The following is an 18,515-nucleotide window of genomic DNA, read 5'->3' on the forward strand; positions in this document are numbered from 1 at the left end:
GTCAAGGATAAAAGCATTTCAAAGATAGTGTTTATAAAAGATTGTCACTGACATTGAAATACACTATACACTATATATACAAATGTATGTGGACACCCCTTCAAATTAGTGGATTCAGCTAGTTCAGCCATACCTGTTGCTGACAGGTGTATCAAGCACACAGCCATGCTATCTCCATAGACAAACATTGGCAGTAGAATGGCCTTACTGAAGAGCTCAGTGACTTTCAACGTGGCACCGTCATAGGATGCCACCTTTCCAACAAGTCAGTTTGTCCAATTTCTGCCCTGCTAGAGCTGCCCCGGTCAACTGTAAGTGCTGTTAATGTGAAGTGGAAATGTCTAGGAGCAACAATGGCTCTGCCACGAAGTGGTAGGCCACACAAGCTCACAGTGTGTAGCGTGTAAAAATAATCTGTCCTCGGTTGCAACACACTACCGAGTTCCAAACTGCCTCTGGAAGCAACGTCAGCACAAGAACTGTTCGTCGGGAGCTTCATGAAATGGGTTCCCATGGCTGAGCAGCCACACACAAGCCTAAGATCACCATGCACAATGCCAAGCGTGGGCTAGAGTGGTGTAAAGCTCGCCACCATTGGACTTTGGAGCAGTGGAAACGCGTTCTCTGGAGTGATGAAACACGTTTCACCATCTGGCAGTCCGATGGATGAATCTGGGTTTGGCAGATGCCAGGAGAACACTACCTGCCCCAATGCATAGTGCCATCTGTAAAGTTTGGTGGAGGAGGAATAATGATCTGGGGCTGTTTTTCATGGTTCGGGCTAGGCCCCTTAGTTCCAGTGAAGGAAAATCTTAATGCCACAGCATACAATGACATTCTAAACGATTCTGTGCTTCCAACTTTGTGGCAACAGTTTGGGGAAGGCCCTTTCCTTATTCCGCATGACAATGCCCCCGTGCACAAAGCGAGGTCCATACAGAAATGGTTTGTCGAGATCGGTGTGGAAGAACTTGACTGGCCTGCACAGAGCCCTGACCTCAACCCCATCAAACACCTTTGGGATGAATTGGAACGCCGACTGTGAGCCAGGCCTAATTGCCCAACATCAGTGCCCAACCTCTCTAATGCTCTTGTGGCTGAATGGAAGCAATTCCCCACAGCAATGTTACAACATCAAGTGGAAAGCCTTCCCAGAAGAGTGGAGGCTGTTATAACAGCAAAGGGGGGACCAACTCCATATTAATGCCCATGATTTTGGAATGAGATGTTCGACGAGCATATCCACATACTTTTGGTCATATAGTGTATTGTGAACATATATGCTCAATACAAGGCCAATTACACATTGCCATCTACACTGAGTGTACAAAACATTAGAAACACCTGCTCTTTCCATGACAGAGACTGACCAGGTGATTCCAGGTGAACGCTATGATCCCTTATTGATGTCACTTGTTAAATCCATTTCAATCCATTTTTTTTTCAATGACCTGAAACAGCGTTTTCCTGCAATCTAGAGCCATAATCATTATGCTTAATTCTATTTCAAAAATATGTATATTTTTCTGCATATCTAAGCCTACCTCTTGATCTGTCTCTATCCTCCTGACTGGTGTTTCTTTTTTTAAAGAAATGAAATATGCTTCTCTGCATAGCTGCTAAAATCTGGGTAAAAGATTGAAAGGAATGTGAGTCTTATTCAGTACATTTAGTTATTGCTTGCTTTTCTACCAACCTTGCTAGCAGGCTTGCCAGCTAAGATAGACAAGCTAGCTACTCTAACTTGATTGATAGCCTGAAATGGCTTCTTGGTAGCTAATTATGAGGTTGGGAGATTGGGAACCTATCTGGGCTAATTAAAGCCAACTTCATAAAATTGCTGGGTGGCTAGTAGTATTACAGAGAAACAAAAACAAAAAATTAAACAAAATCATATTTTTCAAACAGGACAAATCTGAGGGGGCACGTGCCCCTGTGCCCCCTGTGGGCATGACGCCTCTGCACTCCATTGATCAGCCAGAGGAGAGGGCTTTCCAGAGACATGCTCTCGCTCCCATACAATGGCGATGGATAGGAGCCAGATAGGTCATTTTGTACAGCTAATGATATTGAAACATGCTGCAGAATGCAAATTGTGGCTGTCTGAACATTTTTTAAAGATGCACTTGTCTGATGAGAGTTTATTTTGCATGAGATCTGTTGTGGAGGTTGGATGTCATACCAGCTTACACTTTGCCTTACTCGAGTAAAGCATCATTGTGGCTGTATCTCTTTTTTACAGGGGGAGTCACGCCACAGACAAACAGTGACTACTGAACTCATCCACATCCAGACTGAGGCTGTTCCAACATTCAGAAGACTTGGACAGACTTGCCCTGGGTCTGGCCTGTGTTTTCACCTGTAATAACCCTCCTACCTCCTACCTCCTACCCTGGCAAGGGGTCTGGTCTAGAGCTCAAGCTTTAACAGTGAGGACATCATTCAGTATTCACTTCCAGTTGGATTGGACCAAACTAAAACCAAACTACTCAGATTGACACTTTTACAGATTGCATATGCTTCACTTCCTCTTCCCTCTATTCAACATTTCTTTATATGATACAGACTTGCACTTGTTCACTTTGGTCTAGCTATTGGGAAGATCAGAAAGAGAGGGACCCCAGAACCTATGCCTATGATCATGATCCTCAGTAACCAAGTACTACTCTGATAGGTCAGACTGTCAGAGTCGACTCCACACTCCATCAAATATATTTTAGGTCTCCAGCTGTATTATAACTTGTGGCTTAACATCAAGGACAATCTCAAGATGGAATATCTTTTGTTTGTTAAATAGCATTCCTCTGCATACACAATGTTTGTCTCTCTCAGTGTTTTAAACAAGCCCATGGCGTTCTATTTTTTGATTAATCATAATTGCACATTAGATTAAGATATCATGAGTCAAATTATGCTTTGACATGACAGACTTAATGTGATCATTATTTTAATGGCTCTCAGGAAAGTGCTCTGATGTCCTTGTCTTCTCTCAGTGAACTTAACTGTCTGCAGTTTGTCTATCAGTCTACTGTTCAGTACAGGGCAGGACAGTGTATCAGTACTGTAAAGAGAACAGATGGTTCCTATAGCAGACAACATGAACATGACCCCAGAGCATCCAACACATAACTGCTCCAACTGCAGCCAGGCGTTTGTCCCAGAGCTCAATGTGGTCAAGGCCGTGGTACTGGGACTGATATTTGGGACAATTATTGTATGTGGGGTTTTTGGGAACATCCTGGTTATCTTGTCGGTGGTCTGTCATCGACACCTACGAACAGTCACACACTACTTCATCGTCAACCTAGCGGTGGCAGACCTCCTGCTGAGCTCCATCGTTCTGCCCTTCTCTGCCACCTTTGAGATCCTAGGGTACTGGGTGTTCGGACGCCCCTTCTGCAATGTGTGGGCAGCAGTGGACGTGCTGTGCTGCACAGCCTCCATCATGAGCCTGTGTGTGATCTCAGTGGACCGCTACATCGGAGTCAGCTACCCGCTGCGCTACCCAGCCATCGTGACAGAGCGCAGGGCACTGCTGGCCCTGGTTGGCCTGTGGGCTCTGTCTGTCACCATCTCCATTGGCCCTCTGTTTGGCTGGAAGGAGCCGGCGCCAGAAGACGAGTCTATCTGTAAGATCACAGAGGAGCCTGCCTACGCCATCTTCTCTGCTGTGGGCTCCTTCTACCTCCCGCTGGCCATCATACTGTCTATGTACTGCAGGGTGTATGTGGTGGCCCGCCAGGAGAGCCAGGGCCTGAGAGAGGGGCACAAAACAGACAAGTCAGATTCAGAGAGCGTAACGCTGAGGATCCACCGCGGCAACACAGCCGTGTCTGAGGACGAGGCCCTGCACAGCCGCACACACTTCGCCCTGTGTCTCCTGAAGTTCTCCCGAGAAAAGAAGGCTGCCAAGACCCTGGGCATTGTGGTTGGCTGCTTTGTGCTCTGCTGGCTGCCTTTCTTCCTGGTGCTGCCCATAGGTGAGTGTTAACCATTGTACCCATGCTCCTTACCTTGTAGGCTGTGCTCCACAGCTACCATGTCATGCTGTTAAAACCACCCCCTCTTGTATCTATACTTGGCAAAGGAACTTATAAGGTTTTGTAATTAAATTGCATTGCAGAGATGGCTGTTGGTGGGATGGAGGGTGAGGGGGGGGAGTGTTGGATGACTCCCAAAATAGATTTTCACAACAGTCTCTGGTGCCATATCATGCATGCCTTTCTCGTGTGATACGGTACCAACCATAGAAGCAGAACAACTTTATTTACATGTGTAATAAATAAGTTATTTTATGTTATGTAAGGTTGTTGGATGTGGATGATGTAAAAAATTATCTCTGGCTATGTGCTATTCTTCCATTAATCAGTAATGGGCTACATCTGCAAAAATGTCCTTTCATTGATGACAAATTAAAACCATCTGAAATAACTACAATTTTGCATCAAAAGAGTTTACACATGCAAAATGTATATTTCCTCCCCATCCTGTTATTATTTTACCTTCCACACACGACTGCTTTGAAGTCTAATTTAACTACCAGACTATTATTTTATTAGTATATGAATATAACATGGTATTTCATGTGGTATTTTATGTGTAACTAATAAAATAAAAAAGTAGTTTCAGTAGCTTTTATTTCAGACCACACAAAATGTTCAAAGAAAAGTATAGTTGCCATAAGCGTTTTCTGATGTTAACACAAGCTTTGAATAGTTATTTTAAAATTAAACTGATTGATGAAAGTTTCAGATTAGCCAAAATTATCCTCACTATTTCATGTTTACATAACACTTGATTTTCAGGCAAGCCAAAATACCAGTCTAAAGAAATTATCCTACATTAGAGACTTGAACTACACGCACACATGCATGCACACACACACACACACACACACACACACACACACGTGTGCATCACAGGAGGCTGCTGAGGAGAGAACAGCTCATAATAATGGCTGGAACGGAGCGTATGGAAGGGCATCAAACACCTGGAAACCATGTGTTTGATGTATTTGATACCATTCCACTGATTCCGCTCCAGTCATTACCATGAACCTGTTCTCCCCAATGAAGATACCACCAACCTCCTGTGGTGTGAACACACACACACACACACACACACACACACACACACACACACACACACACACACACATTAAAGAGTGAGAGTGATAGAGAGCTACTGAGAGACCTAGAGTACGTTTGGAAAAAACAAAAATATAAACGCAACATGTAAAGTGTTGGTCCCATGTTTCATGAGCTGAAATAAAAGATCCCAGACATTTTCCATACGCACAAAAAGCTTATTTCTCTCAAATGTTGTGCACAAATTTGTTTTCATCCCTGTTAGTGAGCATTTCTCTTTTGCCGACATAATCCATCCACCTGACAGGTGTGGCATATAAAGAAGCTGATTAAACAGCATGATCATTACACAGGTGCACCTTGTGCTGGGGACAATAAAAGGCCACTCTAAAATGTGCAGTTGTTTTCACACAACACAATGCCACAGATTTATCAGGTTTTGATGGAGCGTGCAATTGGCATGCTGACTGCAGGAAATGCCCACCAGAGCTGTTGCCAGAGAATTTAATGTTCATTTCTCTACCATAAACCGCCTCATTTTAGAGAATTTGGCAGTACCTCCAACCAGTCTCACAACCGCACTGGCGTTGTGTGGGTGAGCAGTATGCTGATGTGAACAGAGTGCCCCATGGTAGTGGTGGGGTTATGGTATGGGCAGGTATAAACTACGGACAACGAACACAATTGCATTTTATCGATGGCAATTTGAATGCACAGAAATACCTTGACGAGATCCTGAAGTCCAGTGTGAGTGTCACGCCCTGGCTCTGGGGACACTTGTATGTTGAGCCAGGGTGTGCGTTTCATTTGTTTATCTAGTAGTTGCATTTCTATGTTGGCCAGATTGGTTCCCAATCAGAGGCAACGAGTGTCAGCTGGTGCTGGTTGTCTCTGATTGGGAACCATATTTATACAGGCTGTTTTCCCACAGTTGTTGTGGGATCTTGTTTCTAGTTGGTTTGTGGTAGACCGTGAACTGTCACGTTATCGTTTTGTTTTGTTTATTTTGTCATAATATCGCTAAATAAAGAGTATGTTTGCCTGCAACGCTGCGCCTTGGTCCTCCTCTGTTCCCGACGAGCGTGACAGAAGATCCCACCAAAACTGGACCAAGCAGCGTGTCCAGGAGCCATCGCCAGGGGAATCGCTAGCAGATCTCCGTGGCAGCCTCGACTGGGTCAAGCCTAGTGAAGAGCAGAGAGGGTGGACTTGGGAACAGTGGAGGAAGAGTCTCGACTGGGTCAAGCCAAATGAAGAGCAGAATGGCTGGAGTTGGAAGCAGAAGAGCGAGAGTTGGGCGAGAACTATAGAGGCCTGGCCCACGGGGAGGAGAGACCCCCAGAATTTTTTTAGGGGGGGGCTCTCGCCGTGGACGACGGGGCAGCAGGAGGCCGCGATGGAGCGGTCCAGCGGGTGTGCAGAGGAGGCCGCCAGGTTAAGGGGGCCACTGGTCACAGAGGAGAGGGAAAGTGTGGAGGCACGGCGAGAGGTACTGGGGTGTGTTACCAGTCCGGTCCGGCCCGTTCCTGATCCCTGCATAGGGCCAGTGGTGTGTGTCCCCAGTACGGTCCGGCCTGTTCCTGTTCCTCGCATCGAGCCTGTGGTGCGCGTCGCCAGCCCGGCCCGGCCTGTTCCTGCTCCCCGCACCGAGCCTATGGTGCGCATCGCCAGCCCGGCCCGGCCTGTTCCTGCTCCCCGCACCGAGCCGATGGTGCGCGTCGCCAGCCCGGCCCGGCCTGTTCCTGCTCCCCGCACCGAGCCTATGGTGCGCGTCGCCAGCCCGGTCCGGCCCGCTCCTGCTCCCCACACCAAGCCAGTGGTGTGCGTCATCAGTCCGGCAAGGCCCGTGCCTGTTCCCACACCAAGCCAGTGGTGTGCGTCGCCAGCCCGGTCCGGCCCGCTCCTGCTCCCCACACCAAGCCAGTGGTGTGCGTCGTCAGTCCGGCACGGCCCGTGCCTGTTCCCCACACCAAGCCAGTGGTGTGCGTCGCCAGCCCGGTCCGCTCCTGCTCCCCACACCAAGCCAGTGGTGTGCGTCGTCAGTCCGGCACGGCCCGTGCCTGTACCCCACACCAAGCCAGTGGTGTGCGTCGCCAGTCCGGTCCGGCCCGCTCCTGCTCCCCGCACCAAGCCTATGGTACGTGTCGTCAGTCCGGCACGGCCCGTGCCTGTTCCACCGGTGCCTGGTCCGGCACCGGTCAGCTGCTTCACGCCGGAGCTAGAGCAATCCGCTCCACCAGTGTGCAGTCCAGCTCCGGTCAGCGGGGCCAGACCGGACCAGGGGTACTTTGGGGGGTTGGAGAGGGAGTGGGGATCGGGGTTGGAGAGGGAGTGGGGATCAGGCCCGGAGCCGGATCCGCCGCCAAGGCGGAGTGCCCACCCGGTCCCTCCCCTGTGGTATTTAGTTGACGCGGTCGGAGTCCGCGCCTTTAGGGGGGGGTACTGTCACGCCCTGGCTCTGGGGACACTTGTATGTTGAGCCAGGGTGTGCGTTTCATTTGTTTATCTAGTAGTTGCATTTCTATGTTGGCCAGATTGGTTCCCAATCAGAGGCAACGAGTGTCAGCTGGTGCTGGTTGTCTCTGATTGGGAACCATATTTATACAGGCTGTTTTCCCACAGTTGTTGTGGGATCTTGTTTCTAGTTGGTTTGTGGTAGACCGTGAACTGTCACGTTATCGTTTTGTTTATTTTGTCATAATATCGCTAAATAAAGAGTATGTTTGCCTGCAACGCTGCGCCTTGGTCCTCCTCTGTTCCCGACGAGCGTGACAGTGAGGCCCATTTTTTAAAAAGGTATCTGTGACCAACAAATGCATATCTCTATTCCCAGTCATGTGAAATCCATAGATTAGGGCATAATTAATTTATTTCAATTGACTGATTTCCTCATATGAACTGTAACTCAGTAAATCTTAGAAATTGTTTAATGTTGTGTTTATATTTTTGTTCATTGACATTATTAATTAATTTCCAAGACACTCTTATCGATTAGTTATCCAGCCACAGCCTTAAGTGCTTGTCAAATTAATAGTTTGGATGTTATTTGAATTGGTTTTCAGAAGGCCACTGATGGGTTACAGTGGCTTGCGAAATTATTCACCCCCCTTGGCATTTTTCCTATTTTGTTGCCTTACAACCTGGAATTAAAATGGATTTTTTTGGGGGGGTTGTATCATTTGATTTACACAACATGCCTACCACTTTGAAGATGCAAAATATTTTTTATTGTGAAACAAACAAGAAATAAGACAAAAAAACAGAACGAGCGTGCATAACATTTCACCCCCCCCCCAAAGTCAATACTTTGTAGAGCCACCTTTTGCAGTAATTACAGCTGCAAGTCTCTTTGGGTATGTCTCTATAAGCTTGGCACATCTAGCCACTGGGATTTTTGCCCATTCTTCAAGGCAAAACTGCTCCAGCTCCTTCAAGTTGGATGGGTTCCACTGGTGTACAGCAATCTTTAAGTCATACCACAGATTTTCAATTGGATTGAGGTCTGGGCTTTGACTAGGCCATTCCAAGACATTTAAATGTTTCCCCTTAAACCACTCAAGTGTTGCTTTAGCAGTATGCTTAGGGTCATTGTCCTGCTAGAAGGTGAACCTCCGTCCCAGTCTCAAATCTCTGGAAGACTGAAACAGGTTTCCATCAAGAATTTCCCTGTATTTAACGCCATCCATCATTCCTTCAATTCTGACCAGTTTCCCAGTCCCTGCCGATGAAAAACATCCCCACAGCATGATGCTGCCACCACCATGCTTCACTGTGGGAATGGTGTTCTCGGGGTGATGAGAGGTGTTTGTTTGCACCAGACATAGCGTTTTCCTTGATGGCCAAAAAGCTCAATTTTAGTCTCATCTGACCAGAGTACCTTCTTCCATATGTTTGGGGAGTCTCCCACATGCCTTTTTTTGGCGAACACCAAACGTGTTTGCTTATTTTTTTCTTTAAGCAATGGCTTTTTTCTGGCCACTCTTCCGTAAAGCCCAGCTCTGTGGAGTGTATGGCTTAAAGTGGTCCTATGGACAGATACTCCAATCTCCGCTGTGGAGCTTTGCAGCTCCTTCAGGGTTATCTTTGGTCTCTTTGTTGCCTCTCTGATTAATGCCCTCCTTGCCTGGTCTGTGAGCTTTGGTGGGTGGCCCTCTCTTGGCAGGTTTGTTGTGGTGCCATATTCTTTCCATTTTTTAATAATGGATTTAATGGTGCTCTGTGGGATGTTCAAAGTTTCGGATATGTTTTTCTAAACCAACCCTGATCTGTACTTCTCCACAACTTTGTCCCTGACCTGTTTGGAGAGCTCCTTGGTCTTCATGGTGCCGCTTGCTTGGTGGTGCCCCTTGCTTAGTGGTGTTGCAGACTCTGGGGCCTTTCAGAACAGGTGTATATATACTGAGATCATGTGACACTTAGATTGCACACAGGTGGACTTTATTTAACTAATGATGTGACTTCTGAAGGTAATTGGTTGCACCAGATCTTATTTAGGGGCTTCATAGCAAAGGGGGTGAATAGATATGCACGCACCACTTTTCCTTTTCCGTATATTTTTTCGAATATTTGTAATTTCACTTCACCAATTTGGACTATTTTGTGTATGTCCATTACATGAAATCCAAAATAAAAATCCATTTAAATTACAGGTTGTAATGCAACAAAATAGGAAAAACGCCAAGGGGGATGAATACTGTATAAACAAGAGAAAGGAGAATGGAATATATTTGAAAAGCCTAAAATTGAAAAATACGTTGAGATGAAGCCTCCCCATGTGTGTGTAAGGTTCTGTATTTATTTACTTTTGCAAGGCATGGGTGGGTAGTCCCCTTCTTTTCAATGTTTTTATAAATGTTTTTATAGTCCCTACCAGAGTGCCTCTGTCCCAGTCATCTTCTCAGTGTGATCAAAGAGCTGCTGTGGTAATGCTGCTGCTGAGAGCTGAGCACATGCTACCGGACCTGTTAGCTGCTCATATTTCAATAACACACTTGAGCCCCCACTGAGCCAATAAGTCTTCCTGGCATTTGACAAGATAACAGTTTCTCTCTCTCTCTCTCTCTCTCTCTCTCTCTCTCTCTCTCTCTCTCTCTCTCTCTCTCTCTCTCTCTCTCTCTCTCTCTCTCTGCTTCTCTGCTTCTCTCCACCTCTCTCTCTCCATTTCTCTCTCCATCTCTGTCTCCGTCTCTGTCTCTGTCTCTCTCTCTCTCTCTCTCCATTTCTCGCTCTCTCTCTCTCCATTTCTCTCTCTCTCTCTCTCTCTCTCTCTCTCTCTCTCTCTCTCTTCTCTCTCTTTCTCCCCAGGCTTGTCATCTATTGCTCTTGCTTGCAACTCACTTATCACATAGAGGCATTCTCAACAATGTGATCACAGCAGGAAGGACAGATAAAGTCATCACATCATTGCTTTTGTTGAAGGACAACCTCGGGTCCCCTTTGTGGTTGTTTTAGAGAACAATCTGGAGTTCAGCAAAAGCACAAATGTCTACTACACTCACTGCTTGTTAGTTTCATAATTTTAGTATAGGATGAATGTGTGAAGGAAATACAAATCAAGTGTTGTTGTTTTTTATCGGTCCAACTCCGGACTTCCTAAACCCTCAGGGTTCAGATTTATTATACGCTCTCATGCTCATAAATATAGCAATCGCAATAGAGAGCTGGGTCTTCTTGGTGGTTATTCTACTCCCTTACCATGGCTGGCTGCCCTTTCTAACAAAACCATGAAGGCATCAAGGACAACATGTCACAATGTTATCTATTATTATCCTGTTAAATATAATGATTTTCCATTTAAGATTGATTGTGTTAGAATGGGGATGGTTATTTTTGTTTGCTTTTTTTATTGGGACAGGCTTTATCAACTAACCCTTGTGGGGATTTGAGTGGGTCAAAAGGTTAAGGAGGGCTATCCCTGTCTTGGCAGTGTGCTTATTTTGAGACTGGTTTGTTCCTGTTTCTTCTTGACATTCCAGGAGCCGTTTCTGAAGGCATGACCAAGAGCTAAGCAACTATTTACTCACATGTTCACAAGGGTAGTGGTATTTTGCACCCTTCCTGCTGGTGCTGTGGTTGTTAGTCAGTAGTTGCTATGGTGCCAGCCATGTATCTTTGATATTGTTATCTTAAATCATTATCAACAATATGAATTATATTAGGTGGTAGTGATTCTGATAATGATCCCAGACATTTTCCATACGCACAAAAAGCTTATTTCTCTCATTTGGCAAATCTGACCATAACTCTATCCTCCTGATTCCTGCTTATAAGCAAAAACTCAGTGACTCTGTTAATAAGGAAGTGGTCAGATGACGTAGATGCTAAGCTACAGGACTGTTTTGCTAGCACAGACTGGAATATGTTCCGGGATTCTTCCGATAGCATTGAGGAGTACACCACATCAGTCACTGGCTTCATCAATAAGTGCATATGACGTCATTCCCACAGTGACCATACGTACATACCCCAACCAGAAGCCATGGATTACAGGCAACATCCACACTGAGCTAAAGGGTAAAGCTGCCACTTTCAAGGAGCGGGACTCTAACCCGGATGCTTATAAGTAATCCCGCAATGCCCTCCGACGAACCATCAAACAGGCAAAGAGTCAATACAGGACTAAGATTGAATCGTACTACACCGGCTCCGACGCTCTACGGATTTGCAAGGGCTTGCAAACTATTACAGACCACAAAGGGAAGCAAATGCCCAGTGACACAAGCCTACCAAATGAGCTAAATCACTTCTATGCTCGCTTCGAGGCAAGCAACACTGAAGCATGCATGAGAGCATCAGCTGTTCCGGATGACTATGTGATCACTCTCTCCGTAGCCGATGTGAGTAAGACTTTTAAGCAGGTCAACATTCACAAGGCCTTAGGGCTAGACGGATTACCAGGACATGTACTCCGAGCATGTGCTGACCAACTGGCAAGTGTCTTCACTGACATTTTCAACATGTCCCTGACTAAGACACTAAGATAACCTGTCAAATGACTACCGACCCGTAGCACTCACATCTGTAGCCATGAAGTGCTTTGAAAGGCTGGACATGGCTCACATCAACACCATTATCCCAGAAACCCTAGACCCACTCCAATTTGCATACCGCCCCAACAGATCCACAGATTATGCAATCTCTATTGCACTCCACACTGCCCTTACCCACCTGGACAAGAGGAACACCTACGTGAGAATGCTATTCATTGACTACAGCTCAGCGTTCAACACCATAGTGCCCTCAAAGATCATCACTAAGCTAAGGACCCTGGGACTAAACACCTCCCTCTGCAACTGGATCCTGGACTTCCTGACGGGCCGCCCCCAGGTGGTAACGGTAGGTAACAACACATCTGCCACACTGATCCTCAACAAGGGGCCCCCTCAGGGGTGCGTGCTCAGTCCCCTCCTGTACTCCTGTTCACCCATGACTGCATGGCCAGGCACGACTCCAACACCATCATTAAGTTTGCCGACAATACAACAGTGGGCCTGATCACTGACAACGATGAGACAGCGTATAGGGAGGAGGTCAGAGACTTGGCTGTGTGATGCCAGGATAACAACCTCTCACTCAACGTGATCAAGACAAAGGAGATGATTGTGGACTACAGGAAAAAAAAGAGGACTGATCACGTCCCTATTCTCATCGACGGGGCTGTAGTGGAACAGGTTGAGAGCTTAAAGTTCCTTGGTGTCCACATCACCAACAAACTATCATGGTCCAAACACACCAAGACAGTCGTGAATAGGGCATGACAAAGCCTATTCCCCCTCAAGAGACTGAAAAGATTTGGCATGGGTCCTCAGATCCTCAAAAAGTTCTACAGCTGCACCATCGAGAGCATCCTGACTGGTTGCATCACCGGCTGGTATGGCAACTGCTCGGCCTCCGACCGCAAGGCACTACAGAGGGTAGTGTGTACGGCCCAGTACATCACTGGGGCCAAGCTTCCTGCCATCCAGGACCTCTATACCAGGTGGTGTCAGAGGAAGGCCCTAAAAATTGTCAAAGACTCCAGCCACCCTAGTCATAGACTGTTCTCTCTGCTACCGCACAGCAAGCGGTACCGGAGTGCCAAGTCTAGGTTCAAAAGGCTTCTTAACAGTTTCTACCCCCAAGCCATAAGACTACTGAACACCTAATCATGGCTACCCAAACTATTTGCATTGCCCCCCCTACCCCCACCCCCTATTTTACGCTGCTGCTACTCTGCTTATTATCTATGCACAGTCACTTTAACTCTACCCACATGTACATATTACCTCAATTACCTCGACTAACCGGTGCCCCCGCACATTGACTCTGTACCCGTACCCCCTGTATATAGCCTCCCTACTGTTATTTTATTTTACTGCTGTTGTATTCGGCGCATGTGGCAAATAAAATGTGATTTGATTTGATCTACAGTACTATAGCAGTAGTATGTATCCTTGTCTTCCTGGATGTACAGTATGGCAATGTCTCTCTTGGGAAGTAAGCACATATCTATTGGTCATCCATTATTTATTGCTCAATCTATCTTGTTTTCCTTTGCAATACATCACTATATACCCTTTGTTTGGTGCAGTAGAGGGAGAGAATGAGACCAGATGATTTGTTCAGCTTTCTTAAAAAAGTATGTTTTGCGTCACTGTCTTTTTATGGATTCAAGATTTTATAGACAAATGAGGCTACCTGAGTAATGACAATCTTAAATGTATGTAGTTCTGTCCTCGAGCTGTTCTTTGCCATTAATGTTCTGTATTATTTCATGTTTTATGTTTTGTGTGGACCCCAGGAAGAATAGCTGCTGATATTGTAACAGCTAATGGGGATCCTAATAAAATACCAAATACCAATGAAGTTCCCCCTTAGGGGGTTTTAGGCTCCAAAATGTATGAATTCAGTCATAAGCAAAGTAATATAATTATTGTTGCTCGTTGCACAGTAGGAGTCATCTGAGATGTACTTGGCACGGAATCATATCACTCAAACTTGACCTCCTCTCTCTCCTCTCTTTCTCTCTCCCTCTCTATCCATCTCCACATCACTCTGTCATTTTTCAAAAGCCCCATTTAAACTGTCTCCGACAGCCTCTCCAATAAAGAATTTCACAAGACAGCTCGCCCCATCCTGCCTTTGAAGATAGATGCTCAATTTCAAGGCTATCCAAGACCTCAGCCATTTAATTATTTTAATGTGTCAAGCATTTGGTGTGAAAAGTCCAGTGGTGTAAAAAGTACCCAATTGTCATACTTGAGTAAAAGTAAAGATCCCTTAACAGAAAATTACTCAAGTAAAAGTGAAAGTCACCTAGTAAAATACTACTTGAGTAAAAGTCTAAAATTATTTGATTTTAAATATACTTAAATATTAAATAGTAGATGCTATTTTTTTAAAGTATTAAAAGTAAAAGTATAAATCATTTCACATTCCTTATATTAAGAAAACCAGATGGCACAATTAAAGAGGCACACTCCAACACTCAGACATAATTTACAAACAAAGCATTTATGTAGGGCTGACCAGGGATGTTCTCTTGATAAGTGCGTGAATTGGACCATTTTCCTGTCCTGCTAAGCACTCTAAATGTAATACTTTTGGGTGTCAGGGAAAATGTACAGAGTAAAAAGTACATTATTTTCTTTAGGAATGTAGTGAAGTAAAAGTAAAAGTTGTCAAAAATATAAATAGTAAGGTACCGATACCCCCAAAAATGACTTAAGTACTAGTAGTACTTTAAAATACTTTAAAGTATTTTTACTTAAGTACTTTACACAACTGGAAAGGTTAGCATGTAATGTGCATGTTAAACCATTTCCTCTACTGCACTATTAAGTGTGCAGCTCACACACTCTCACACTCTCTCCCATTAGTCCCTATAATCAGAAGCAGCAGGATTTAAGAAGGCAATTTTAATACAACAAATACCTTGATGTCAATACCTTGACAGTGTTAGCTATAGAAATCTGATAAAACTATCAAGTGAACCCAAGCAGAAATAAATGTGTGATGACACTGTGTTTTTCTCAACACAGTCTTTGGTTCTTCTGTAGAGTGTGTACAAAGTATCTGCTTCTTTCACACGTGATCAACATTAACCCTGATTGGATTTAGATTTACTATGAATGTTATAAAGTATGTCACAAAATCTTTATGGAAATATGTTCCTCTATTTGTTTCTTCTTATATCATGTTGATATTGTGATTTACGTAGTCATATCATCAACAAAGACCCTGAAATAACAATCTGGGTTAAACACTTGTTGTTGTGCATTGTGTTGTGATAAAGAGGTCAAGTATGTTAATCAGTTTTCTTCCCTTTGTCTGTGTGTGTGTGTGTTTGTGTATGTGTGTGTGGCCTATTATAGGTTCCATATTCCCGGAATACAGACCTTCGGACACAGTTTTCAAGATCACCTTCTGGCTAGGCTACTTCAACAGCTGCATCAACCCTATCATCTACCCCTGTTCCAACCAGGAGTTTAAGAAGGCCTTCCAGAGTATTCTGGGAGTGCGCTGTCTGAGAGCCCAGCCCAGAGCCACTCATCACCTGGGTCCAGCCCAGCTTCAGGGTCATTCTCTCACTCTAAGACTAGAGGGCCGAGGGGACCCCTCCCGCCACAGCCCCTCCTCCTCCATAGCCCTGTCCCGCACACCCTCCTCTAGGGATGGCAGGGAGTGGAGGGTATTCTCTGGAAGCTCCGCGGCAGGGTCTGGGACAGCGGTAGAGACAGGACGGGCTAAAGTGGCCCAACTGTGCAGTAAGAATCTGCTGAAGACCTGCTGCTGCATCAGAGACAGGAGCCTCAGCAAGGGGCCCAGCCATCCCCAGCCCCCTCCACACGGGACCCTGCCCATCATTAAGATCCACCAGCTGTCTTCGAGTGAAAATGGAGAGGCTGTATAACCAGAGATAATGATGGAGTAAATGATTTGGATCGTCTCTGGTATGAATACTGTAGCTCCTTTACTCTTAAACCAAATGATGATCCACCCTCAAGGTCCAGCGCTATTAAAGGAAACTGAAGTGAATAGTGAATAAATGTCTATGCCCAGTGGAGTTTACAAGGATGGAATAATAATAATAGCTGGAGATGGTGGAAATATTTGAATATTCTGACTGCAGTTACACAATGCCAGTGGATTTGAATTAATGACTGAAGAAACGTTTTTGTACACTAAACCAAGGTTTTACCTTGAGATGTTTATACTTTTTAAGACTTGAACATTAATTCCCCCTGTGCACATTCTCTCGGGCAGTCTTTGCCACTCTTCACACTTTATTATTTAGTTGATTTAAATAGTAAAGAAGAACAGTCCAAATTACTATGCTAAAGTCCCTAAGAGCTAAATATTGCCCCCTCCCGGTTTTTCACAGGGAGATCCGTCATTTTACTGGGATCTACACTTTAGCTATGTCAATATATGTATTATTTATTCCAGATATTCCTGAGAAGATATTGTGGTTTGTGAAGGTATTTCCAAAGAAGGGCCAAATTGTTTGCTCCTTGTGTAATGTTTACAAGTTTTAATAGGTCAAGTCTGTACATAGGTTATTGATGGTAACCTCATATATTGTTCAAAATGATTACCTTTCTCCCAGTGTCTTACCATTTACCAAGCTCTTGTCCTGTTGTGAGAATAGTGTATATGACTGTGTCTACAGCAGGCAGGAACCCAGGAGGATACTGTCCTTCCATGTCACGTATTCCAATAAAATGAATGAGATATTCTCCTTTTTTTGTTGCATTCTTAGTAATTTCATGAACACACGTTTCATAAACACGCATGGACAATAATACTTTGTACTCCAACATTCCCCTGATACCCCTTTCCTCTACCAGATAGAAGATGAACTTCTGCCTGTGGAATTCTGAGGGATCGTTTCATGGGTTTTGAACTCATAACTGCTCCCTAAACCTCTAAATCCACCATGAACCAGTAAGAAATGAGCTATTGTATATGCACTTACACGCACAAGCGCACACATATAAGTGATTGCATGGATATGCATTGGCCACAGTGTGGGCATAATAATCTTTGCATCGGCTTATCTGTGATTTACGTCAAGGCAAAACAAAGAGTAGTGAACAGGATATGGAGAGCAGATAGTATTGACTGACTTTCCTGAGGTTATTTTCTCTGGGGTGATACAACGTATCTCCAGCAAGTCCTGGTAGCCAAGTGGACAGGCTTTCCTGAGGGGAGTGGCCATAAATACTTGACATTGACTGACATGACTGTGCCCCTCTGTGAGTCATACTGTCTCAGTACTGACGTCATTGAGAGGTTATTGGCTCTGGTCATCAAACCACAGGTAGTATTGATGAGCGATCGGGAGTATGGTGGGGGGAGAGGAAGTGAATAAGAGAGCGAGTTAGAGAGAGACGGAGAGAGAGACAGAGATACAAGAGATACAAAGGAAAGTCCAATTCAATTAAACCTGCATTACTATTATTAAAAGCACACAGTAGCTTTTTTCAGATAATGTAATAACATCATAGAAAAATTGTGGGTACTGTAAAAATGTACTACCAGAACCGAGTAGATACCCTTCCCAGGTAGATGCTTCCAGTTTCCTGTATAAGAAGTGTGTGGCTGCGTGATCTGTAGTTATTAAAGAAAGATAAGTTAGTCATGCAGGTTTTTAAAAAGAACAACTGAGAAAGATACTGCATCTTTAAGTCTCTCCACGCTATACCCCCCTGCTGCTCTTTTTTAATGTTCTAATCTACAGTCTTTGAAAATGCAACCCCTCTAATGAATTCCACTAATAGAGCTTTGGCTGAAAAGGGATCAGAGTGGAAAAATACAAGTATCCATCTTCTGTTGCAATGACGGACTTTGTTCTTGACTCAGCCCAATGTGACGTGCTGGTGACATATGAAGGCTAGACTTCCATAGAAATACGTCGATACAAAGTTTCCACAAGGGAAAAGATGCTATTCATTAATTTATTCTCAGAGAGAGACTCCGAGAGAGTGAGCGGAATGGGAACATAATAATAATAATAGCTCCCTAATAGTGACTGTCAAATTCTCACTGTTTTCTAGGAACACTTTTAGAAAAAAGGGTTCCAAAAGGGTTCTGCGGCTGTCCCCATAGGAGAACCCTTTTTGGTTCCAGGTAGAACCCTTTCCACAGAGGAAAGGGTTCTACATGGAACCAAAATGGGTTCTACCTGGAACCAAAAGAGGTTCTACAAAGGGTTCTCCTGTGGGGACAGCTGAACAACCATTTTTGGTTCTAGATAGCATGTTTTTTCTAAGAGTGAAGACACTGATGATGACTCAACATGCTCATGTAAAGGATTCCCCTGGAGCTTCTTCTAGAGTTCGTCTACACTGTTTGTTTTCAGAAGCTCTCATGAATAGGGGTGGATTGATCGACCCAATGCTCTCCCTTCTCCTCTCCACTATCGATTAGTGTGCCCTCACATAACTA

General features: G+C 44.8%; 1 protein-coding gene across 1 annotated transcript; it reads left to right on the forward strand.

Annotated features, from left to right (window-relative positions):
• Nucleotides 1-3,076: 3,076 nt before the first annotated feature.
• LOC311141327 (alpha-1A adrenergic receptor-like) lies at nt 3,077-15,978 on the forward strand (the record flags this gene model as incomplete). Its single annotated transcript, XM_084176623.1, has 2 exons — nt 3,077-3,980; nt 15,440-15,978. 2 exons carry the CDS (start codon nt 3,077-3,079, stop codon nt 15,976-15,978), a joined length of 1,443 nt encoding a protein of 480 aa, XP_084032749.1.
• Nucleotides 15,979-18,515: the final 2,537 nt, after the last annotated feature.

This window comes from Coregonus lavaretus, assembly GCF_964263955.1.
Source record: "Coregonus lavaretus genome assembly, chromosome: 14".
In the NCBI taxonomy this organism is placed as follows: Eukaryota; Metazoa; Chordata; class Actinopteri; order Salmoniformes; family Salmonidae; genus Coregonus; species Coregonus lavaretus.